The following is a 24,326-nucleotide window of genomic DNA, read 5'->3' on the forward strand; positions in this document are numbered from 1 at the left end:
AGACAGACAGATGGGCACAGGACAAGACAGGGAGCGAAAGGCTGGGCAGTGCTATCTTCTAACCTGTAAGTGGGAGCTGCAGCCCGCCCCCAGGTGAGGGGTGGGACATTGGCACAGGTGGCGAGACAGGCGTGAGGTGCCCATCCCTGAGGTGGGCAGCTGGGCAGGGCCCAGTCCTCGTTGGCACAATCGGCTCTCTCTGGACCAGCTGTGATGCTGGGGAGGGGCAGGGCTGTTGGACTACAGGGCTGTTGAGGCTAATAGTTTCCCAAGGCCTCTGGGGGGAAAATGGACACTGGGAAAGAACAGAACCACAAGAGGCAAAAACAGAGAAGCAGCAGCAACCAAGACCCCTAGGGGAAACCCAAGGTTCTCAGGCAGCCCCTGGATGATGTCACCTCTTGGGCACCAACCCACAGAACCTCTCCCCTGGGGCCTCAGGGTGAAGGTGAAGGAGCAGTTTTTTTTTTTTTTTTTTGTTTGTTTGTTTGTTTGTTTTGTTTTTTGGTTTTGGTTTAGAATGAGGTGGACCAAATATTCATGGTCTCCACACCCAGGTGGCACAGAGATGTGGGGCTCAGATGCAGAGGGCCCCTCTCTTCCGATGGCAGCAGGCAGGGGATGCTGTAGACAGAGCTCATTCCTGGGGGAGGCAGGGGCTGGGGTATGGGGAAGGGGCAGCATCTTGATTTGCACACTTCTCAAAGTTCTGGGTCCTGGGCTCTTGCCATGACCCTGGAGAGTGCACAACTGATTCCTGTCAGTTTCTACCCAGCCCTGCTCCCAGGGCAAGCTCCACATGGGTTTCCAAGCTGTGGCTTTCACCGGCCAGAGAATGCTGCTAGTAAACCAGGTTATGGAATGGACATGGTGAAGGACCCTGTGTCTGGGATTTGGGGAATATTCAGCGGCCTATCCAGGAAAAGCACCCAACCTTTCCCAAATACCTCTATGTTAGCAAAGGAAGTCCCACCCCCACCCCAGTTAGGACCTTCACTTACAGCAGAAAGAGTTAAGGAAGTGCACCTTTTCTCTGGGAGGGAGAGAGCCCCCTAAGATGGGGAACGGGGGCACTTCAGAAAGTAGGTATTCCCCCATCCACCCACAGCAGTTAGGGAAGAACCTACAGCTGGGGGTTTAGGGCCTCCCAGGAGTTGGGATGGTAACCACCGAAGAAACCCGTCTTTGAGCAAAGGCATCTGAAAATGAGGGATACAGCGCCTCCTGGAGGCAAGACACATCTCTTCTTTCCCCTCCCCGGGCTCAGAGCCTCTCCTCTCCCAATGCTGCCCCTGTCTCTCAACGGATGTAGACGCCTTGTCCCCAGCCCTCCAGCTCATTCTTATTGCGCCCCAGAACCGGCCCACCACCCTCAGCACAATAGCGGCCCTTATTCCGGCCCCTGTTCCGGTTGTCGGTCATCTCCTCCTCATAGTCTTCCTCGTCTTCCCAGGAACCCTGCCGGGCTGGTGGTGTGCCTCCCCCTGCAGGGTCTCCAGGCCCTGGGCCCTCTGAGGGGTCTGTCTCCATGTCCACACACGAGTCTCCCGGCTCCGTGTAAGCAGAGTTTCGGCTGCCCGGAGTGTCAGCATCAAACGTGTCTTGGCGGGACAGTGCCCGCAGGGTGCCTGCCCGGCCAGGTGGGTGGTTGCTGGGGTAAAGCCCCGGGGGCTGGCCCAGCTCCCCGGGGTACTCGTGCACACTGGCGTGCTCCCCAGTGGCCCGGTCCAGCGGCTGGTCCCCGGAAGCAAGGTAGGGTCCCTGGTTAGCAGACAGACGGCACGCACCATGCAGATCAGGCAGGGTGAGAAAAACACAACAAAGCAAGGCAGGTTAGTGATGGTGCCAAGACACCAGCCTGGCTCCTGGAGGGCGCTGGCTCTAGGGGAGGGGCACTCAGGACCAGGGTGATTGGCTCTTAGAGCTCCGTCTGAGGGCAGGCCACAGGCCATTTGCTTGGGTTATCTGCTCCTCTAGCAGCCCAAAGGCACCCAACTGCATCTGGGCATGACCTCTCCTGGTAACCATGGTAAGGAGCCCTGAATCATTAGTCACCCGTTCCTCAATGCATGTTATTAATGCTTTCCTGGGTTAATCATCGTTAACAGCTCATTAGTATTGCCACTCACTAGTGGTTGCTCGGGTTAGTCAATCCTCCAGTTTTCCAAATACACTGAGATTTCAGCTCCAACTCACTGACCCCAGCTTCCTCTGCCCACACTAGACCTCAGTCACAGGCTTCCAGAATCCCACACTTCTCCCATGCCTTACGCAAATGAGTCTCCAAGGTTGACAGGGTTCCTCTCCTGCCCCCTTGAAGGGCTCCAAGCAGCCTATCTGAAGATGGCTAATGATTCCATGTCTCCCCCCACCCCATCTCCCTACCCACTGGAGAGCATGAGATGGCCCAGTGCCCTTGTCACCAGTGGCTGACAGCGCCTGCCATCTCGAGCTATATGACTTAGCAAATGATACCCTCTCTGCGGCACCAAATTTCCTGGTTAGAGTGTGATGGGAAATAGACTACAGCACCAGTTTCCCAAACTGCTTCCTGGAACTGCTCTATGGCAGAGTGGGGAGAGCAAGAGGTACTTTCTGAGGCCCCGAGGCAGGGAAGGGAAGGCCAGCTCCCCAGCTCCCCAAGAGTAGATCCAGGATGGCTCAGCTTCTCAGAACAAGTGAGATCTGTTGCTGAAAACACACTTGAGATGCAGCAGTCTAGAATGACTTCATGGTGTTCTGGCTCTAACCCAGACATAGACTTAATGGTGTGGGCTCAGAGATGGGCTGTGACTCCGTGGGAGGAGAGCCTTTCCTGGACGGTTTCCCTGGGAGACGGTGGAAGGCACAGCTTAATACAGAGACGCTGCAGCTTGGGTCCCTCAAGGATTGCTGGGGAGGGGCAAGTTCTCTGGATTCGATGGCCCCCACTCTGTTAGATCTAAAGTGGGTGTGGAGCTGAAAACTGTACTGCTAGCTTGTAATTCCAGCATCCAGGAGGCTGAAGCAGGAGGATTGCCTCCAGTTTGCCGCCTGAATGGAACACTGGGAATTCCAGGCCAGCTATTGCCACAATGAAACTGTGTTTCCAAAATCCAACAACAAAAAAGAATAGGGTGTAGGGTCCAATGAACAAGCCTATTGATTTTCCTCGGATTTTCTACCTAGGAGTTACAAGGGCTCCCATCAGGCCTCAGATAGAACGGGCAGCAGGTGCAGTCCTAAGGGACCAGTCCCAGGGAGGCAGCACCAGCCAGCCCCCAGTCCCACCAAAAACCACAGACACCAGACGCTGCCGCTCACCACATTTTTTTACAAAATAAAGCTCTTCCCTTCCTTCCCCATGTTCCCTGCACTCCAGGGTGGGAGGGAGGACCGGAGAGACACCTGCTACATGGCGTGCTCCTGCGGCTGGGCCACCGCGTTGCCTCCCTGCGGTGAAGCCTCCAGCCCTCCCCAGAAGCTGAGATTTCTCCTGAGCGAGGTGAGCACCTGTACCTGAAGGTTGGAGACGGGGGCGGGGCTGGCAGCCAGAGCTGCGGAAGCCATGGTGCGGTTCAGCAGCGGATTGGGTGGCGTGCTGCTGGGCGGGTGTGTGGCCTTCCAGTAGGCTTCCAAGTACTCTGCCAGGTGCTCGCAGGCGTCTTCCAATTGGTTCTCATCCAGTATTATGTCAAACATTTCCTGTGGAGGTGGGGTTAGGGGCGGGGCTGGGATGAGCGGGGGCGTGACCAAGGGTTGAAGGTGTGGCCTGGGTGCAGTGGGTGGAGTCAAGGGGTTGAAGGACAAGGTTAAAAGGCCTCTGGATGTGGAGCAAGGACAGGACACGCAGACCTACGAAGGACAGAACTACAGGACTGAGCCCGACTCCCTCAAATTCTAGGAGTAAGGAAACCAGGGCTTGGCTCTACACTAATGAGTGTTTCAGTCATTTGCCCACCAGCCAACCCTCTTTATCCAAGGACCAGTCTATAACCCAGGTGATGTCTTCCATGCAGGCTGAAGGAAACAGGAGAACCCAAATGCACACCCTCCCTTCCCTCCCCCAGTTCTGAGCACTCACGGGGGGACACTGGGCCAGCTTCTCCGAGGCTGCTATTTGGACATTGAGGTGTTTGGATTGAGACTTCCCTCGGGATTTGATGAGCCTCTGCAGTACCTGGTTGAGGGAAAGAGAGGGAGCTAGAAGGACACAGGCAATGAACCAAGTCTAAAAGACAGACTCTAGTTGGAGCCAGTGGGAAATCAGAGTCAGATGGGTGGAATGTTCCATGATTCCCTGCCCTGAGCACCTCTGCCAGAATGATTTCACAAGCTCTATGTCCACTACACAAGGCTCAGGCTCAAGGATACATTCAACTTACACACACACACATACACACTCACACACATACACACATACAAACTCACACAATACATACTCATATACATACTCACATGCACACACATACACACATACACTCATAATATCTCACATACACATACTCACACAATACACACTCACATACACTCACACATACACACACACACACACACACACACACACACACACCTTATCTACAAGTCTTATTTTCCTCCTCCAGTCTCACTCCCTCTAGTCCATGTGACTAGCAGTAGTCATCCTTCATGGAAATGTTCCTTGCTGGTTACTAGCACTGTTCTGAGTTTACTTTTGAGATGAAGGCTTGCTATGTCATCCAACAGGTCCTGGGGACCAGTGATCTGCTGCCTCTTGCCTACTCTTCTGACTAGCTGGCACATGCCACACTCTACCAAGTTGTTCTGTGCTTCTTTACACAATCAATTTAGTCCTCCCAATACTAAATCCATCCAGGTAGGAACATCAAACTCCAAATGAGAGAACATCTACATAGTATTGCAAAATGTCATTGCCATAAAATCCAAAGAAAGCTGAAGAGCTACTCTATATTAATCCTAGCACTCAGAAGACTGAAGCAGGCATCTCTCTGAGTTTAAGTCCAGCCTGGCCTATAGAGCAAGTTCCTAGACAAGAGAAAACTCTTGTCTAGAAAAAAAAATACTACATACAGTGTGATCCTGGGTAGCCTCCTAGTTTATGGGAAATTGCTGTGTAATAATCCTCCTGTACACTGTGAATATGTATTACGCTCAATAGCTAATAAAGAAGCTGACTGGCCTATAGCTATGCAGGATAAAGTTAGAAGGGATAATCAAACTGAGGATACTGGAATGAGGAAGGGCAGAGTCTGGGGAGTCACCAGCTAGATGAAGAGGGAGCAGGTGATGAACATACCATACTAATTAGGTACCACCATGTGGTAGGGGGTAAATAAGGAATATATATGGCTTAACTTAAAATGTAAGGGCTAATTAGTAATAAGCCTGAGCTATTGGCTTATTAATTTACAATTAATATAAGCATCTGTGTGGTAATTTGGGAATGGCTCCCAGGATAGGAAAACTCCACCTACAGAAAATGGTATCAAAAGGGGTACTACTGGAACAATTGAAGAAAGCTGAATCTGGGCTACAGACCTGGAACTCAATATAAAGACCAACTGGCCTTGAACTCACAGAGACCCACCCACTTCTGCTTCCTAAGGTGTGCACCTTTAAAGGTGTGCAGCACATTTTTAGATAACATACAATATGGGGGGGAGGGACACAGAGACAAGCCCAGGCTGGCCTTACAGACTACAGCCAGGATTTCTCCATCTTCTTAGGATCCCCGAAAGAACGACACCCAAATTCCCAAATATTGTTTATAATGTTTGTTTTCATTTAAATGGGGTTAGTTATAAATGGTTAATGATCACAACCAATATTTTTAAAGGTAAAAAGGGGATTATGGTATAGATATGAATACTTTGTTTTGGAATGGATTTTCATTATTGATAAACTTTAAGTTCAATTTTGTGATATGTATATTTCTCCTCTTGTTTAGGTATTGTGTTTATACAGCTCATTTAGAAATGTAATGTATAATGTAGTACAAATTATAGATAGTTACCTATAATAGTCAAAATTTATAGTGTCAGTTAGGTTTTCTAGATATATAGAGATGTATTTGAGGTAAATAGGCATTCTTCAAACCTTTCAAAGACCTACAGAATATGGCATTTAAAATGGTTTAGGGTTTTTCTTGACAGTGAGACATAAATGCTCCTGGCAACACCACCTGCGTCAGAAAGGAAGATGGACATTGAAGAAACTCGTTATGAAGTTTACTTCCAATATGGCAAGACTAGCCATTTGGACAAGATACTGCTCTTGTCTGGACTGTTTGACTTTATGCTGTATAAACTGGACATGCAGGACCCACAGGAAAGTGACTGCTGATTCAAGATGGACATTGCTACAGAATTCCTGCTTCATGGAAGAGTCTGCCAGACAGTTTGCAGAACACAGAGAAAAGTGACTGACAAACTGCCAATACAAAAAGACAGTTTAAGGTTTCCTACTTTGCTGAAGAGTCTGCTAGACACACTATGGCCTATGGGCTGAAGATGGAAGATTACAGAAGAACTTTAGGTGACTGACAAGGCAAGATGTCTCTGTCATTTCTAGAGTTTATATACTATCCTTCTGTGGTCTTTGAAGGAGTTGAAGACAGATAGTTATGGTTATAGTTTTCCTTAGTTAAGCTTAAAGATAAATTACATATAGGACTTTAGACTTACAAATATATGATAGAATAGTTTATTTTAATCTTGATAAATGTTAATGGACTAAATATTGTTAACTGTGATTCTTGATAACTGTTGTGTTATATATTTTGCTATGTTAAGGTTAAAACCCTTCTTTTTATTTAGACAGAAAAGAGGAGATGATGGGAGATGTCATTCTGTATATGTTTCTCATACTGGTTAATGAATAAAGCACTGTTGGCCAATGGGAAAGGAAGATAGGAGGGACTAGGAGACAAGGAGTAAAGAGGAAGTAGTAAGGAGGAGTCAAGATGGAGAGTCTGGAGAAAGCAGAATGTTGGCTGGCTTCCCAGTAAGAGAAGACCACGTGAAAATACATAGATCAGCAGAAATGGGTTAATACTTAAGACAGAGCTAGCCGATAAGAAACTAGTACCGGGCCAATAGCATTATATCAAATACAGAGTCTCTATACCAGAATGTTGGCTGGCTTCCCAGTAAGAGAAGACCACGTGAAAATACATAGATCAGCAGAAATGGGTTAATACTTAAGACAGAGCTAGCCGATAAGAAACTAGTACCGGGCCAATAGCATTATATCAAATACAGAGTCTCTGTATGTTAATTGGGGCTGGCGCGGCCGCAGGACAAGACCAGTGGCGGGCAGAAAAACTTTACTCCTTACACTGTTGCTGACCTTAACTTCTGATCTTCCTGCTTTACCCTTTTAAGAAACACATGCTGAAGTAAATAGGGTGAAGGCATAAGATTTTTTTAAGTATGTGCTGAGAACTGAATCCAGGGGCTCATACATACCAAGCTTATAATCTATTAAAAAATAAAATTGAAAGGCCAGGGTGGTGGTGAATGCCTTTAGTCATAGCACTCAGGAGGCAGAGGCAAAATCAGGGGATCTCTGTAGTTCAAAGTTAACCTTCTACATAGTGAGTTCCAGGCCAGTCAGGGCTACATAGTGTGAAACCCTGTCTCAAATAAAATAAAAACAAAAATAAAATAAAATTGAAGCTGGGCAGATGGCACAGGCCTGTTATCCCAGTACTCAGGAATCAAATGCAATAGGGTCTGGGGATTGACGCCAGACTTGGCTACATAATGAAAACAAGAACAAAGATTAATTAAATAATTGAAATAAAATAAAATTGGGCTAGAGGTATAGCCTGGTGGCATAGCACTTTCTTGGCACTTACAAGACTCTGGGTTGGATCCCTAGTAGTGAAACAATTAAACGAAATGGCAAGGGGTAGAATCAGGCAGACCAAAAGTTCAAGATCAGGCTGGTAGTTCAGTTGGCAAAGTACTTGCCTCCTAAGACTGAAGACCTGAGTTTGATCCCCAGAAATAACATAAGAAGCTGGGCATGGTGGTGTGGGCTTACAATTCTAGTGCTGGGGTACTAGATCCATAGTGGATCCCTGGGGCCAGTCATCCTAGCCCACTACACCAGTGACAGGCACTGTCTCAAAAATGTAGATAGCACCTGAGGAATGACCCTGAATGTTTTCCTCTGCCCCTGCCAACACACACAGCTGCATATACAGACGAAGTTCAATGTCTCCAGTGTCACCCTCTGATACACAGAGAGTTAGAGGCCAGCCTGGGATACAGAAGACCTCATCTCAAAACAAACAAACAAAATTAAAAGCCAGAGCATGGCGACTCAGGCCAGCATGTGGCTGAAATCCTAAGCAGCCGGGAAACAGAGTCAAGAGGACCAGTAAATGTGAGGCCAGGAAGAACTACGTGAGATCCTATCTCAAAAACTGAAAACAAAGCTAACAGAAAGAATATGGTACCTTCGTGGGCACCAGGCTTTATTGCATAATTAATCCACTTACTAAGTTTTCACAATAACCACTGAAGCGTGACTAGGTAGAAGATGGGAAAACTAGGGCACAGAGCTGTTGGAAGACTTGCAAGGAGAACACAGTAATGCTAAGTAGGAGGCCCAGGCACTGCGAGCCCACGCCCATAACCTCAAAGGGGAAATGGAATCTCTGTTACATTCTAGGCCACGGGATGTTTTGCATCCGTTACCTCATTTGATCTTTTCAACCTCTCCACCCTCAAGAATGTAAATCCCATCACGCCAGTTATATCATTAGGAACTAAAGACTCAGGAAGGTCAAGAAAACGGCACAGGGTTCTTAGCTCACAGGACACACACTCCCATGGACAGACAGTCCCTACCACAGCTGCCGTCATCAACTGGATTGTACACTGTACACTGGGCCTCTAATGCCCTCAGCCTCAGAGAGCCAGGTGTGGTAGCCTATCCCTGTAATGCAGCCCTGAAGAGGCTGAGGCAGGAGGATCATTAAATTCAAGGCCAGCCTAGGCTATATGTGACCCTACCTCAAAATTAATTGTTAAAAAATTAAGAATAAGCTGGGCAGTGGTAAAGAACGCCTTTAATCCCAGCACTTGGGAGGCAGAGGTAGGCATGAGCTAGAGGCCAGCATGATCTACACAGTGAGTTCCAGGACAGCAGGAGCTACACAGATTAGAACAAAACAAAACAAAACCATCACCTAAATTCTTCTTCCCACACTAACACAGAGAAGGGGAAGTTCATGGAGCCAGGTGTGATTTCACATGTCTGAATACCAGTACTTGGTAGGCTAAGGCAGAGGAAGCAAGTTCAAGTTACACAGGGAGACTCTGTCTTGAAAAAGAAAAAGAGCAGGGCAGTGGTGGCGCACGCCTTTAATCCCAGCACTTGGGAGGCAGAGGCAGGCGGATCTCTGTGAGTTCAAGGCCAGCCTGGTCTTTAAAGAGAGTTTCAGGACAACCAGAGCTAAACAGTGAAATACTGCCTCAAAAAACAAACAAACAACAAACAAACAAATAAATAAAATAAAAAAGAAAGAAAAAGATTGGAGAGATGGCTCCGTGGTTAAGAACAATATTGCAGGTGGTGCATGCCTTTAGTCTCAGCACTTGGGAGGCAGAGGCAGGTGAATCTCTGTGAGTTCGAGGCCAGCCTGGTCCACAGAGCTAGTTCCAGGACAACCTCCAAAGCAATACAGTGAAACCCTGTCTCGAAAAACAAAACAAAAAAAACAGTACTGTACTGGGTGGTGGTGCCTTTGATCCCAGGTAGGTGGATCTCTGTGAGTTCAAGGCCAGCCTGGTTTACAGAGCTAGTTCCAGAATAGCTAGGGCTATTCATATTCAGAGAAACCATCTTTTTTTTTTTAATTATTTATTTTATGTACATTGGTATTTTGCCTGCATGAATGTCTTTATGAGGGTATTGGATCCCCTGGAATAGGAGTTAAGGACAGTTGTGAGCTGCCATGTAGGTGCTGGGAATTGAATCTGGATCCTCTGGAAGAGCAGTCAGTGCTCTTAACCACTGCACCATCTCTTTAGCCCCCGAGAAACCATCTTGAAAAGCAAAAATAAAATAAAAATTAAAAACCAAAAAAAAAAAAAAAAAAAAAAAAAAAAATCATGTGCCACACTTGCAGAGGACTCAAGTTTAATTCCTGGTGTATCCATGTGAGACAACCCCAACACCTGAGACTCAGCTGCAGAGAGAGCCCACGTCTCTGGCATCTGTACACACATGCACATACCCACATGAAGACACATGATTAAAAAGAAGAAAACTTTAAAGGAGGACGGGAAGGAGAAAGTTCGAGGAGTCACAACATGATGAAAACGAAACCCCGCCAATATCCTATCCTCTGTATCAAGTCCACATGAAGATAGCACAGCAAAAAGGGCCTGACATTAGAAGACTCCAAACTTTCCAACAGCCACATAACTGGGTGACATTGCAACAAAGCATACCAGATCCCTTCTTTTCTTTTTTGATCCAATGATGGATCAAAAGGGTTGAAATGAGATAGACCTGTGTAACCCTAATAAAATTTACAATATTGAATACACAGAAGGTACAGACCACTTTCCACCCATATTAGAGTGTGTGGTACCAATATCCACATGAGTCTTACAGAGAAGGGAACTATGGTAGGGGGTGGGGGGCGCCAGGGTTATGATAAGGCAGCTTATCAGAAGCAATAGCATGAACCAAGCAGCCCCGATCCCGAACATTCCTTGTAGACCATGTCTACCATTAGAGCCAGTTTCCTGCACCCACCTTGGGAGATGTGATCTTGATGTAAACAATGATGGGGGCCAGCGATGTCTTAGAGAGCTGGGCCGGGTGGTTGATGGTGTCAGCATCCAGGGCCACCAGCTGCAAGGTCCGGGCCAGCTCGAAGATCCGCTCGATCTCACTCTGTACCTCAGCTGGGCCGTGGAGTCAGGGAAAGGGATTGTTAGGTGCCCCCAGGAGAGAGAATTCCCAGCACATCCCACCCACGCTAACAGGCCGGGAGGGGGAGAGTAGGTAGGCGACTCACCCAGGCTGGAGCGTGTGTTGGAACGCTCGATGATAATGTGTTTGCTGGGGTTGTTGAGGACTGAGCGCTTGGCCAGGGAAATGTCAGCTGTTACCCGAGTGATGGAAATCCTGAAGGACCAAGGCAGGGAGGAAGTCAGGGGTTGGGTGGGTGAGAACATACTGTCCACTCACAGGTTTTAGGCTGCCGCCCTTGTCTCTGTCTAAGAGTCCGAGTGGTTCCTCCAGACATCTTGTTCATCCCCAAGTGGAAGGTGGGAGACAGCTCTCAGGGTCTCACCTGCCATCAAACCGATGCTTCAGGAAGTCAAACAGCGCTTTCTGCATCATGTCTGTCACCTGTCATTGTGGGGGTTGGGGGGCAGGGAGAGGGAGAAATCAGGCCCTGAACCCTGAACCCTCCAGGAGGTCAGCCTGCTGGGTATCTGGACTCCCCTTTCTACCTTCTTTCAAATTTCTTGAGATGAAGGGGCCTTTGGGGGGGGGGATCTTCCCTGGGGCCTCCAATGCAGGCTGAGTCCCACTGGTCCTTATGTGGTGTCTCTAAGAGGGCTCTTAGAACTTTCCTTGGGAGACTGGGTCCTCCTGAATGCACTTGGTCAGGCCCCTCTGGGGGTTTTCTCTGAAGGGCGTGGGCTTTGAGTAGACAGGATCTCTGGGAGATCTTTCTATGCACACTCTGAAGGTCTGAGCCCATCTGGATGCACAGCCTTTTAGAGTTCCTACCTCATAGCCCTTGAGCGATGGTCCCACCAGGATGATAGGCCTCATGGAAGGCACCACGTCATAGGGGGGCACATGCTCTGTCTGGGAGGGAAGCAGGGAAGGGAAACCCCAGAGTAGAGATGGTATCAGCCCCTCTCCCCAAGTCTCCAGGCCCCCACATGCAGCCCTCCCTCCCTTTGACCCCAAAGCCCAGATATGGGTGTGTCACGGGAGGGAGGAGGGGTGGCTGGGAAGGACCAGGAAGGGAAGGTAAAGGGACAAAGATATGGGAATGGGTGTTAGAAGGTCCCCCAGCTCATCCCGGGATGGGACAGACACAGAAAGCTGTTATACTCACCGACTTCTGCTTCTGTTTGGCTGGGTCCAGAGATTGCCAGGAGGGGAAGGGAAGGAGAGAGGGAAAGGCACCAGGCAGGGGTAGAAGGCCAGGAAGGAGCCAGGACAGGAAGAGGGGCAAGAGAGTGGGCAGACGAGGAAAAATAACAGGCATGCGTGTTAGTGACAGACAGAGCCAGAGAGGGGATGGGACCCCGGGCCAAGGGGAGCCAAAGGTGGCCTTGGAGGCTGGAGGCAGGACTTGAGAATAGAGGGATATGCCTCCTGCCCTTCTAGTCTAGCTCTGGAATAAGCTAGAAAAGTTGGAAGACCCTAATTCAGAGCCCACCCTCTGCTCCGTCGGATATCTTCCGGTATATTTTAAGGGTTCCCCTGGGGCCCTGCTCTGTATTCAGTAGACCCCCTCATACATCTACTCACAGAGTAGGAAAGGGGCTAATGAATACCATTCCATCCTTTACAATCCTGGGAGTGAGGTTTTGTAAAGAGAGGGATGGTTCCATCCTATCGTGTCCCACCCCCTTACATCCAGCTAGGCAGAAAGCCCTCGGGCTTGAAGTAAAGACTGGACCACATCGGACCACCCCATCCCCTTTCTTCGCCAAGAGCTGGGTCCTGACTCCTCTCACAAGAAATGAGACAGAATTACCTTCTTGAAGAAGGGGATGCGCTTGCTGTGGGGTGGCGGCGTGGTGACACTGCTCACACTAGTCTTGGCAGAGCCGCTCTGCTCCCCTAGCTCTGCCTCCTCATCCTCTAACTCTAGGGGGTCTAGCTCAAAGGCTAAGTTAGTCATTTCGTTACCTGGACCAGTCAGGAAGGAGGTGAAGGGAGAAGAGTGAGATGAGCGTGAAGACACAATGCAGAACACAAGGAAGGATGGGGGAAAAAGAAAGAAGAGGTGAATGGAACAGGGCTAGGAGAATGGATGGGGGATGGAGGGCAGGGGGGAGGCAGAGAGATGGAGCTACCACAGAGAGGGGACAGGAGAGACACAACAGGCTCGGCTTGTAGGCTATCCTACCCTTGATGGAGAGGTACCACTGTGTGTGTATGGGGGACTCAGAATTGGGGTACCTCCTATTGCTGGGAAGAAGGGCCTCCCCCATGGAGAAACCACCCCCACCTAGGAAGAACTCTCCCTCCCCTGGGCTGCAAGCCGTTCTTACCACTGGCAGGGGGTGTGGGGCGGCGGGTGCCAGTCACCACATCTCCCAGACTGGAACTGGAGTTGTCACCTGACTTGCTGTGTGGGCAGAAAAAGCAAAGGGGCTGATGAGCACGGGTGGGCGTGGGGCTTCTGGACGTTGGCTCTGACATGGGTACATGCATGGTAGTTCTCCAGCCCCCTCCCCCAAAGGCCAAGGCAGCTCCATGACCTGAGGACTCTTCCCTACCTAGAGCTGAGCCGGTTCTGACGCAGGGTCTGTTCCTGCAGCAGGCGAAGACTGTCCAGTTTGACAGGGCTGGGGATGAAGCCAACCTCGCAGCCTTCCTTCACCAGCCGCCCAATCCACCAGTCATTATTGTATTTCTGTGAACGAAAGACCAAGAGGGAGACTGGTGGGCAGCACAGCTACCCTCGGGGGGCCAGCCCTGCCAGTAGATGGCTCCCTGAAACTATAACACACACACACACACACACACACACACACACAGCTTCAAACTCTGATGAAAGCCTCCCAATTTCCAAGACAAGGCCAAGTCCAGGACCCTCTCTGAAAGGCCCACACTGAAGGAGATCAGCAGTCTGTGTGCAAGCAGACACCTACATGCACCAGGTACACTGTCACTCTATCACACAACTCAACAAACCCTCTCAACATCTTTGTGACCTAGGCATTGCCATCCAACGAAAACTAGGAGGCTCAGAGAGGTGAAGAGATTTGCCTGAGGTTGCACAGCAGATTCAGCCCAGCTCTGCTAGACTCAGCAGATTTTTCCCACTAGTTTTCCAGACACTTCTGGCACCCCTACCCACACACCCCTCCTTCCCCACCCTACCCCTACCTCCCTCCAGGTGTCAAGCGTCCAACCCACCTCCTTGATGTGCAGGAAGTCCTTGGGCTCAAAGGTGATGGCCACTCCCTGCACAGGCACCTCATCCCCTGGAGAAGGATTGTAGCCAACATTTGTCCGGACAGCAAAAGCCACTGGTTTGGTCTAGAGGAGATACACAAGGTGGATGAAAGTAGAAGGCTGAAGGCCAAGTAGTGCTTGACTGGGATAGTGACTATGTGGTTGTTGGCTTTGTAAATTATTCATTGAAATGCACACTGAATGGATTGTGTGGTTCTCTGTAACCCTTACAATAAAAAGGCAGGGAGGGCAGCGCTGGGGAGATGGCTGTCAGGTAATGACATTTATTGTACAAGCTTGACAATCCGAGTTTGATCCCCAGAACATAAGTAGAGGCAGATGGACAGAACTGACTTTACAAAGGTGCCTTCTGTATGCTGCAACAGGTATGTCCACACACATACAGTATCACACTCAAACACAGACAAGATCACACACACACTAACTGATTACAAAGAAAAGGAATAGGGGCTGGAGAGATGACTCAGAGGACCCAGGTTCAATTCCCAGCACCCACAGGACAGCTCACAACCATCTTTAACTCCAGTTCCAGGGGATCCGGCACCCTCACACAGACATCAATCAATGCACATCAAAATAATACAGTAATTATTTAAAAAAGAAAAGAAAAAGAAACAAAAACTGGAATTCAAGGCTGGAGAGATGGCTCAGTAGGTAAAGGTACCCACCACCAAGTTTGACAGACAACCTGAGTTCAGTCCCCGGGACTAACATGGTGGAAGGAGAGACCCAACTCCCACAAGTTGTCCCCTGAGCTCTACATCACGCAACATGCAACACGACACAGAAAAGCAAGATAAATTTTAAAGTATTTAAAAACGGAATCTAGCCCTACCACAGTGGAGGGAGGCCTGGGGAATGACACTGGGAGAAAAGGACCACAGGAATGGCAAAGCAGCTGCTCGCTGTGGCCGGCACAGTGTGACCAACCTCGCCTGTGCCACCTTGTTTACTCACAAAATCCTATGCTTTCCTTAGAGATGCTATTATCTCCACTTTGATCTATTTATTTATTTATTTATTTATTTCGAGATGCCAGGGCTCCTTGCTGTCATCAAGCACTCAGGAGGCTGAAGCAGGAGGATGTCTCTGAGTTCAGGTTAGTCTAGGCTATCTAATGAGTTCCAGGCCAGCCTGGATTACAGGAAAAGACTATGCCTCAAAATCAAGTTTTGAAATGCATAATTGTTTATTAAGATATCTGTTGCTATTATTTTGTTTCATGGGACTGAGGATCAAAGCAAAGCTTTGTACACAAGGCGGATGCTCTACCACTGAGCCTGTTATACCCTCACCACTGTTGATGCTGATTTCTAGTTTTTGTTTTACTTTTGATTTGGTTTAATTTAAAAAAAAAAAAAAAAAAAAAACCTGTGTATGTGTAAGAAACAGAGAGAGAAGAGAGAGAGAGAGAGAGAAGTTTTTGAGGATGAGTGTGCACATCCCATAGCATCTATGTGGTCAGGAATCAATTCTCTCCTTTCACTGTGGGTCTCAGGAATTAAACCCTGGGGGTCAGACTTGTCCAGCAAGTGCTTTTACTTACTGAGCAATCTTACCAGTGCCTCACCCCTTCCTTCCTCCTCTCTCTCTCCCTCTCTTTGTTTTTTGAGACTAGGTCTCACATGGCATAGTCTAGCCTGGGATAACCTTGAACTTCTGCCTTGCTGCCTCTACCTCCCAAGTGCTGGGATTACAGGTGTGTGCCATCAAGTCTGATTTTTGTGATACTGGGGATTGGACCTCGAATATGCTAGTGGAACACTGTACCAACTGAACTACAGCCCCAGTCCAGGCTGGCATTCTTCTGGAGCTTTGAGCTTTCATTTAAGCCTAAGCTAAGCTGATCACATTCATAGTATTTCTCAGCTTAGTAATGATCACTGGTTTCAAATGCACTGATATAACCACCTTCACCACCACAGACACAGATGAGGACAGATAGCCCGAGGAGAACATTGCCTTTAGGAGCTAGAGAGATTGCTCAGTGGCGAAAAGGACCACGGTTTGTTTCCCAGCACCTGCATCAGGTGCCTCACAATGGACTGTGACTCCAGATACAAGGGTCCGATGCCTCCATCTGGCTTTTGTGAGCAACTGCACATGTTTGACATTCAGACATACACATAACTAAAAATAAATAAATAAGTAACTGTTAAAGCCTGGTGTGGTGGTGCACATCTTAAATCCCAGCACTTGGGTGGCAGAGACGGGGATCTCCATGAGTTTGAGGCCAGCCTGATCTACAGAATAAGTTCCAGGTCAGCCAAAGCTATATAATGAGACTCTGTCTTAGAACAAACAAATAAAGCAATCTTAAAAAGTAACCTAGAATTTGATATTTAACATTGTTGGTGCTTCCAAGAGCATGTTGTTTTGTGCACATTATGGTGTCATGAAAAGGTGGCAAAAAGTTATCATCATGACTGTGAGATGGCTCAGTAGGTCAAGTGTTTGTGCCCTGTACACAGGGGAGGAGGGTGTCAGAGATGGGCCCTCAGACTTCTGGCTAGCATCCTCTCCTGAGGTGGCAGTGCCCCATCCCTAGACAAACATCCTAGTACCCATGTAAAGGCTAGGAACATCAGTTCACATCTGGAACCTCAGCACTGTGGTTCCAGGAGCAGAGTAAGTGAATCTCAGGAAGGTTCACTGGTTAGTCTGTTCTGTGCATGTATAGGGCACACACCACACACATGCGCGCCCACAGAGCTACCGTCAGCCATGTGTGGTAGCTCAGTCTGTAATTCCACGTCTTGGGAGGCTGAGGAAGGAGGATTACTGTAAATTCTGGGACATCCAGAGCTACAGAATAAGACCCGGTTTCAAACATCAGAGAGGAGAGCCAGCAAGATGGCTCAGCATGTAAAAGAGATCCACCCCACCAGCACCTCTTGCACTGACCGTGCCCACTGGGGCAGGGGGACAGGTGGGGGCCGGCATGAGTGACCCAGCTCACTCTCTTACTTCCTGGTCAGAGACAGAGAGCATTCGGAGGCATCCTTGGAGCGGGAACCTGAGGTGGTCATCTTTTTCTGGTGTAAGTGATTTCTCCCCAAATAAACATCCATCAGTCTATTGTTTCCCAGATTCTTATTTACCATGCTACACTTGCCAACAAGCCTGACACCTGAATTGGGTCCCTTGGTAGAAGTCGATAACTGGCCCAAGTTGTCCTTTGACTTCTATATATTCAGTACAGCATAGTGGCCCCCCCCAAAAAAGGGTGATTTTCAAAATGTAAAAACTCTCCATGAGAGAACTCATCTGTCATGAATAAGGCCTTAAGTTCAATCTTGTGTGTGTGTGTGTGTGTGTGTGTGTGTGTGTGTGTGTGTGTGTGTGTATGTGTGTGTGTGTGTAGGGGTATGGATCAGAGCTAGAAGCCAGGGGTGTGTGTGTGTATGTGTGTGTGTGTGTGTGTATGTGTGTGTGTGTGTAGGGGTATGGATCAGAGCTAGAAGCTAGGTGTATTCTGAAGACTGAAACAGAAAAACTGGAAGTCAAGGCAAGTGTGGGCCGCCCAGGACACTGTCTCCACAACAAACAACTAAGGCTGGGAGTCCAACCCAGGATGTTTGATTCTAGAAAGTAGGTTGTTTTCCTGGTGGTACTGAGGATTGAACCCAGGCCCATTGCAAGCTAATCGATGAGCACTCTACCGCTGAGTTACATTCCTAGCCTAGGAAGAACGTTTCATCACTTATCAAGCTATGTGGAAAGTGCATCACTATCCAAATAGTTGAATGTTGTCTGAGGAGGAAGATACCACAGCCCATATTTTCTTCACAAGGGAAAGACACCATGAGGTCTGAGACAGATCTCTGCAAGTAATTGGCACTGGATCTGCCCAGGCTCTCTTGGGATGGGGGTAGGGGAGAAGATGAGGACAACACCCACAGGGTCCCTTCCCCTCATCTGTCTCACCTTGGCTTTCTCGAGCTGGGCTAAGGCCTGGCGCTCTGCCTCCTTCCTCAAGGCTTCCCGATCCTCCTCCAGAGATACATCGGAGTCTGATGGGCGGCTTGTGTAGGACTCTGCTGAGCCCTGAAAACAGAGGAGACCGACTCAGGCAGTGTCACTTCTAGCTCCTGGGAAGGCATGGAGGTGCTACCCATCCTAAAGATCTAAAGTCCTATCCGACCAGCACAATGCCACAAGGCCTAGAAAGAGGTATTATTTATTATTAGGAGAGACGTCCAGGGATCAAGGTCTGCAAGCCTGTAGGATGAGTGTGACCCTAGGAAGGTGACAGCAGCAAGCTGGAGGGTTAAGGCAGGCCTAATGACAGCTGCTTGGGGCTTGGGAGGGGTGAGAACCTGATAGGGACACAGCCCAAGGGAGGAGAGCCAGGGGATGAATCTAACTCCAGGCTCCTCCTTCCCTGCCCTGCCCCCTGAATGGCTGAGTGAGAAGTCACAGCAGAAACTCAACACCATCCTTTCCAGGCATGGTAGCCACCTTCTGAGGCCTGAATCCTCACTGTTGTCCATGGATGGCCTGTTGGAATGACAAGGCCACCAAAAATAATGCTTGAGGATCAGGGGAGCAAGAAGCCTAGTTCTCCTACCCCTCTAGCTAGGAATTTCTGAATAGAGGCACTCAGAGCCAACCCCAGGCTCTCCTATGATTTTCAGGGAGGTTCAGATAAGAGATGCAAGTGAAGGGCAGAACATGGAGCAGCCTTTGCCCCAAACCAGGCTGCTATAATGCCAAGGTAAAGCTAACTTGGACCACAGTCACCATACCCCCAGAGTTCACAGAACTCTAGCAGAGACATGTCCATATGTATGAGACACACGGAACCTACCGATGCCGATGTCATGGCACTGGTCATGAATGTACAGAGTGTGTGTGTGTTTATTTGGAAATATAAAAAGTGTGCTTGAAAATATGTACTCAAAAAAAAAAGGAAAAACAACAACTTGAGGCCAGCCTGATCTACAGAGTGAGTTCCAGGTTCCAGGACAGGCTCCAAAGGAAACCTTGTCTCAAGAAGAAAAAAAAAAAAAAAAAAAAAAAAAAAGGAAAAGATATACTCCATAGTATGTGATATGTGCTGGGTATGAACAATCGAGTCACCAAGGGCAGCCCAGAGGTCTATGTCCCTGACGGTGGGAGACTAAGGGTGGCAGAGGACAGGATGTGGGGACTTGTGACTTCTGGGGTGGTGACAGAGACAATTCTGGGACCGAATATGGGGAAGACATGGGAATCACAGGGATGTGAGGGATCTCTCCTGAGGGCAGGAAAGAGTCACTTGGCTGGGACTGTTTGGCATGGAGAGAGGAGACCAGGACTTACTTCTCCCCAAATACCCCTGGCCATCAGTTGGTACAGGCATTATCTTCCTAGGGAAAATCTGAGAATGGGGGCAGGGGGTTCCCTGCAGGAGGCTTGGGCTAGAACTTAGGTCACTAATTAAAGCTAGAAAAGAGACACAAAGCCAGGGTAGGGAGAAGCAAAAGAGCCCCCACTCTCCCCTGTTACAGCCCCCCAAAACAGAACACAGATGGCCAGACAGACAGAGAGACAAGCAGAGGTGGACAGGCAGAGAGGCACTCACTGACCCCAACAGACTCGAATATGCACACTCACATACACACAATCAGAAATGGGAAACAGGACAGTCTGGAAGTAAGGAGATGGGCTGGAGAAAAGCCCTCCACTGCCATTTGAGGCATTGTTCCACCCAGCCACACCTGCCCCATCCCCAGCTCACCACTACCAGGGTCCGGCTGGGCGCCTCCATCCCGGCACGGGCACCCTCAGTGCCCAGCCCTGCTGGCCTAGGGTGGCCCACACAACCCATTCCCCCAGGGGCTCAGGTTACAAGCAGAGTTGCTACATGTGCAAACTGCTAGGGTATATTTAGCTCAGAGATGTGGCAAGGTCTGCCCCCCACTCCTGCCACCTACTGGGGGTAGGACTTGGGGAGCTCAGAGGAGGAAGATGGGAGGCTGTGGGGTCTGAGCCCCTTGGCTGGCAAGGGGAAACTGAAGGCTCCTTCTGCCATGAGTAAGAACAAAGCACATCTTAATTCTTTTAGGCCTGGCCTTGGCCCAGTTCTGGAACAAGGAGGGCTGAAGGAACGGTTAAAGAAAGGACTTCTGGACTGTTTGTGTATTTTAGACACACTCAGATCAAGGCCTCCATTCAGGTTCTGGAGCTAGGCCTGGGCTCACATGTGCAAAAACCTAGAGATAGAAGGGTCAAAAAGAAAGTACTCACTCCAGTCAGCAATGGCTCAGCCTGCTACTGCCTTCTCTGGGACATAGTGGGGCTCACCCCAGGGGGTTCCTCCTGTCTAGTGTCCTCTCCCTCATGCTCTGCCTAGTATCTCCTTAACCGTACTCCTTTCCTTTCTGATACGAAGCCCCTCTTGCCTTTTTTGGGTACCAGACTTTGTTGAGATGCTCAGTAGTCATAGCAACCACATGCCTCCTCACTGCCTCTCCCCAGCCTAAGATGCCCTGGGGTTGAGGGAAGAGAGGAAAGTGGCAGTTTTCCCAGCTCAGCATGAGGGCCCAGGGAGCTACTGTCAGCACCCACTTGAGCTAGTGATGCGGGCTAGAGCTCTCTAAAGTGAAACACCTCTTCACCCATATCTTCTTCTCTCTGTGCATACTGAAGAGTCCTTTTTGAAGAGGGGAGCATGTGTTCCTGACCCATACCTAACCAGAGCCCAGTGTCTCAGCTTATTTCCAAGCACCTGCCTCAGCCCCACCCTGTCACAGATTCTGGGGGAGGACATGGAAGCAGACAGCCGGCAGGGGGAGTGGGTGACAGCCCGAAGCAAGCCAGGAGGAGGCAGGCCAGGCTGTCCCTGAATGAGATGACGCAGGCAGGCAGGCAGGCAGGCAGAGGCTGGTAGCTGGTGCTGGAGGAGGGGCTGGCGGGGGCGGGGGCTGAGGCAGTGGGTGCAGCTGACAGCACATCCAGCAGAGGTCACAGGGTGTCAGAGTATTATGGTGGTTCCAGGCGGGTGACAAATTATATGAGAAAGTGTGCCTGGTGTGAGTCGCAGGCCAGCCATCTACATCTCCCTCCCAAGCCACCATCCGGTTACCTGTCGGACAAAGCTGTTGGACGTTGTATCTGAGGATGTACTCCCATCAGATCTTTTGAACCGCCCTTTCCTCTTGCTGTATTTGCCCTGGAGAGGTGGAGAAGGAACAAGAGTGAAATCAGACAGACCTTTTCCCAGTTCTCCTCCTACCAGGGCTGGTGCTCAGGGCCTAGCTCCGGGACTTTCTGCTCTGCCCCACCCCTCTTCCCAGCTTCTCCTTCTAGAGGTGGCCAGCCAGAAAGGGAAGAGGGTTTTCCACCTCACTGACACTGTCCAGACCACAGCCACCAGGAAGAACTGTGCAACAGAGCCTGGGATGCACACACAGGAATCCCCAAATCAAGCCAAAGGCTGGGAAGCGGAGGGCCTGAGGAATGGGAGGTTCATTAGGCAGCAAAGCTAATTAAGATGCTGGGCAGGCTGCAGCAGCCTGGAGGAAGGGAGAGGCTGCCTGCAGTGCTGGGGGGCGGAGGAAGAGAGGGGGCTGTCCTCTCCCTCCCCTCCCCTGCTGAGGGGGCAGAGTATGCTGTGCCCTCAGAGAGAGGAGGGAAGGCAACCCAGGGCCAGGTTTGGTTCCTCCCCTGAGCCCAACTCTTGTGCTTTCTGCTTTCTAGAGTAGGGAGGGTAAGACACTCAGCTCGTGAGGACCCAAAGCCACATTTCTGGGGAAGGAAAAGAGGGAGGAGGCACAACCGTGTCTGGAAAGTAATCATCAACCTGTGGCCTGGTGCCTCTGAGTAGGCTCTGCTTCCCACTGGCACCTCCATCAGGACCTTCCTCAGCCTCCCTCCTCATAGTTGGTGTTTATATTCTTCCCCAAGGTAGGGGCCATACTACACCCACCCCAGTCGCTGCTGCCCATGCCCCCTCCCCACAGTACTAACCCGGCTCCATCAATCAAAAGGCCACTTTGGCCCCGCCCCAAGCTGAGACTAGAACATAGCCCTGCCAGTCCAAGGTAAGGCGGCTAATCAATCAATCTTACTGAACTCTTACAGGGGTGGGGGTTCCTGCCCAACCTCTCAGATACCAAAGGTAAACCAAGGCTTCATGCATCTCTATGCTTCTTACAAGGGAGCTGCTTCTTTGCTCTCTCTCACCCCCCCCCCACCCCAACATACTTGGCCCTTGTCCAGTATAGAATGGGCAGAATGCCCAAGAGCCCCTGCCCCCAGACTTTCTTTGACTGAAGACCCTAGAGGAGCCTCTACCACACTGCAGCTCTGGCTCCTGAGACCTGGTAATGAGAAGGCTGGATAACCAGGCATAGTAATCTCCACACTTCCAAGGTAGAGAGGCAGGAGGATCAGTAGTTCAAGGCCAACCTAAACTACATAAGATCCTGACACACACACATGCTCTTCCATGATCCTCTTTCCTCCTCCTTCTTTCAAAGTGGACATATAGCTAACTTAGTTTTGAGTCTCCCTACAAACCTAAGAGGATCCCCCAGTGAACCTCATACTCTTTCACATCACTACCCCAACCCAGCTGAGCAAAGGGAGTGGCCTTCAGAGGGACAGGGGACAGCTGAAAGGAAGGCATCAGTCAGCTGCCACCCAGGCTCCAAGGGGCCTGGGGTGGAGAAATGAGGTATTTTTAGGTCCGACCTGACCCCCCCCCCATACACACCCATCAACCACATCCTGGTGCTTACAGTTGCTCCAGTCTGGCCACAGCAATGCAAGAGTTAATGCTATCCTTGGAGAAGGACAAGTCTGAGAAAAATCCCCTGGCATGGCCACCACATACCCTACTGGTCATTCTTTGGGGACTTTATATGCCTAAGAATGCCCCTACCTGGGGGTAACCCAGGGACCATAGAAAAAGTGAGAGCGGGAGAAGGCAGAGCCCCTCCCCCAGGTAAAACAGCTTCCTCCCCTCCAAGACAGTGAGTTGGCACCCATCCAACTTTCCAAACTTTGAAGGCTCCCACCCCTTGGGGCAGGGGGGAGGGGTAAACCAATGTGGGTGTTGGGGGGAGGGAAACATCCAAGGGAGGGATGGAGACCAGGTGACTAGGCGAGGGCCTCCCAGGGTTGGTTCCTTCTCCACCTTCAGTGTCTGAGCCTTCGAAGGCCTGTTGGCAACGCCCTCTGACCATCGTTTCTGCCTTCTCCCAGTACTACCCCCACCCCACCCACACCCGCTAGCACCCCCAAACGTGCTCTGCGTCGCCCCCTTCGCCTGATTCGCTCTCCAGTCTCCAACTCCTCTTCTCAAGGCCTGGATTTCCCCCACCCCCCATCAGCAACCCCGCTGTCAGCCCGCTGGAGCCTGTACCCTAACAGCAGGGACCTGGACGCGGGGGAGACCTGGAGGCGAGGCTGACAGTCATCCCACCCACCCCCTCTCCGCTCCGCAGGACCGCAGCCCAACTCCGGCCAATAGTCCATCGATCATTAACCCTCGAGAATAGGGGGTCGCGCAGACACCCATCTCCCATCCACGCCGGGCATATAACCCTTTCCTTCCCGGAGCTTCTCCAGCCAACCCCAAGGTCCGCAGGAGCGGTCCCTTTCCCTCGAGCCCGGCACCTCCCCTCACCTGTGGGCTGGGGTCGAAGACCTCCATAGGGATCTCCTGGGAAGGTGGGTAAGGGCCCCGGGACATTCCGCTCTTCTGGACCATGGAGAGGATCCTCCCGTTCGGCCGCCCGCCCGGCCAAGCCAGGCGCTCTCAGCGCATGGGAGAGGCCGTCCGAGCCGAGAGCAGCGCGGCGTCGCGCAGCCAGCACCGGGTGCAGTCGCCCAGTCCGACCTCGAGCAGCACGCTCGCCGCCTTGCCGCCCTCCCGGCTCGCGCTCTCGTCTCTGCGGCCGTCGCCGCCGCCGCCTCCGCCCCTGAAGGCTCAGCATCTCCTCCCGCCCCTCCCTCGCTCCCGCCCCGCGCCGCGGCCCCGCCCCTCGAGCCCCTCCGCGGGTAACGCGCACACAATGGCGGGGTGGTGGAGCCCAGCTGGCCTCCCGATCCCAGAGGGGCTTGACCGCTGTCCTCCTATTAGCCTAGGTTGGTGGCAGTCTGCAGGGGACCAAGAGGAAACTGGCCTTAAGGCTGGGGTGGAGGTGGGGGCGTTT

General features: G+C 50.5%; 1 protein-coding gene across 4 annotated transcripts; it reads right to left on the reverse strand.

Moving 5' to 3' along the window:
• Positions 1–493: 493 nt before the first annotated feature.
• Positions 494–24,065, reverse strand: Cacnb1 (calcium voltage-gated channel auxiliary subunit beta 1). 4 transcript variants are annotated; one of them, XM_051175582.1, is made up of 14 exons: positions 23,798–24,065; positions 21,251–21,337; positions 18,109–18,228; positions 14,122–14,244; positions 13,479–13,615; positions 13,251–13,327; positions 12,083–12,102; positions 11,746–11,826; positions 11,300–11,358; positions 11,021–11,130; positions 10,756–10,907; positions 4,064–4,159; positions 3,499–3,684; positions 494–1,761 (listed from the first exon to the last, which is right to left on the reverse strand). In XM_051175582.1, exons 1-14 carry the CDS (start codon positions 23,879–23,881, stop codon positions 1,300–1,302), a joined length of 1,794 nt encoding a protein of 597 aa, XP_051031539.1. In that variant the 5' UTR covers positions 23,882–24,065; the 3' UTR covers positions 494–1,299. The 4 variants fall into 4 exon arrangements, with proteins under 4 accessions (XP_051031539.1, XP_051031531.1, XP_051031546.1 ...); XM_051175574.1 differs by lacking the exon at positions 12,083–12,102 and adding an exon at positions 12,731–12,885; XM_051175589.1 differs by lacking the exons at positions 12,083–12,102; positions 21,251–21,337; positions 23,798–24,065 and adding exons at positions 12,731–12,885; positions 19,904–19,983.
• Positions 24,066–24,326: the final 261 nt, after the last annotated feature.

Source organism: Phodopus roborovskii, unplaced genomic scaffold (assembly GCF_943737965.1).
Source record: "Phodopus roborovskii unplaced genomic scaffold, PHOROB, whole genome shotgun sequence".
Classification (NCBI taxonomy): Eukaryota; Metazoa; Chordata; class Mammalia; order Rodentia; family Cricetidae; genus Phodopus; species Phodopus roborovskii.

Coding starts and splice junctions, on each gene's coding strand:
- Cacnb1 (XM_051175574.1), bottom strand. CDS start 23,881: ATGGTCCAGAAGAGCGGAATGTCCCGGGGCCCTTACCCACCTTCCCAG. Junction 18,229..21,250: donor CCAACAGCTTTGTCCGACAG/GTAACCGGATGG, acceptor CTCTGTTTTCAG/GGCTCAGCAGAGTCCTACAC. Junction 14,245..18,108: donor CCCAGCTCGAGAAAGCCAAG/GTGAGACAGATG, acceptor TATCTCCTCTAG/ACCAAACCAGTGGCTTTTGC.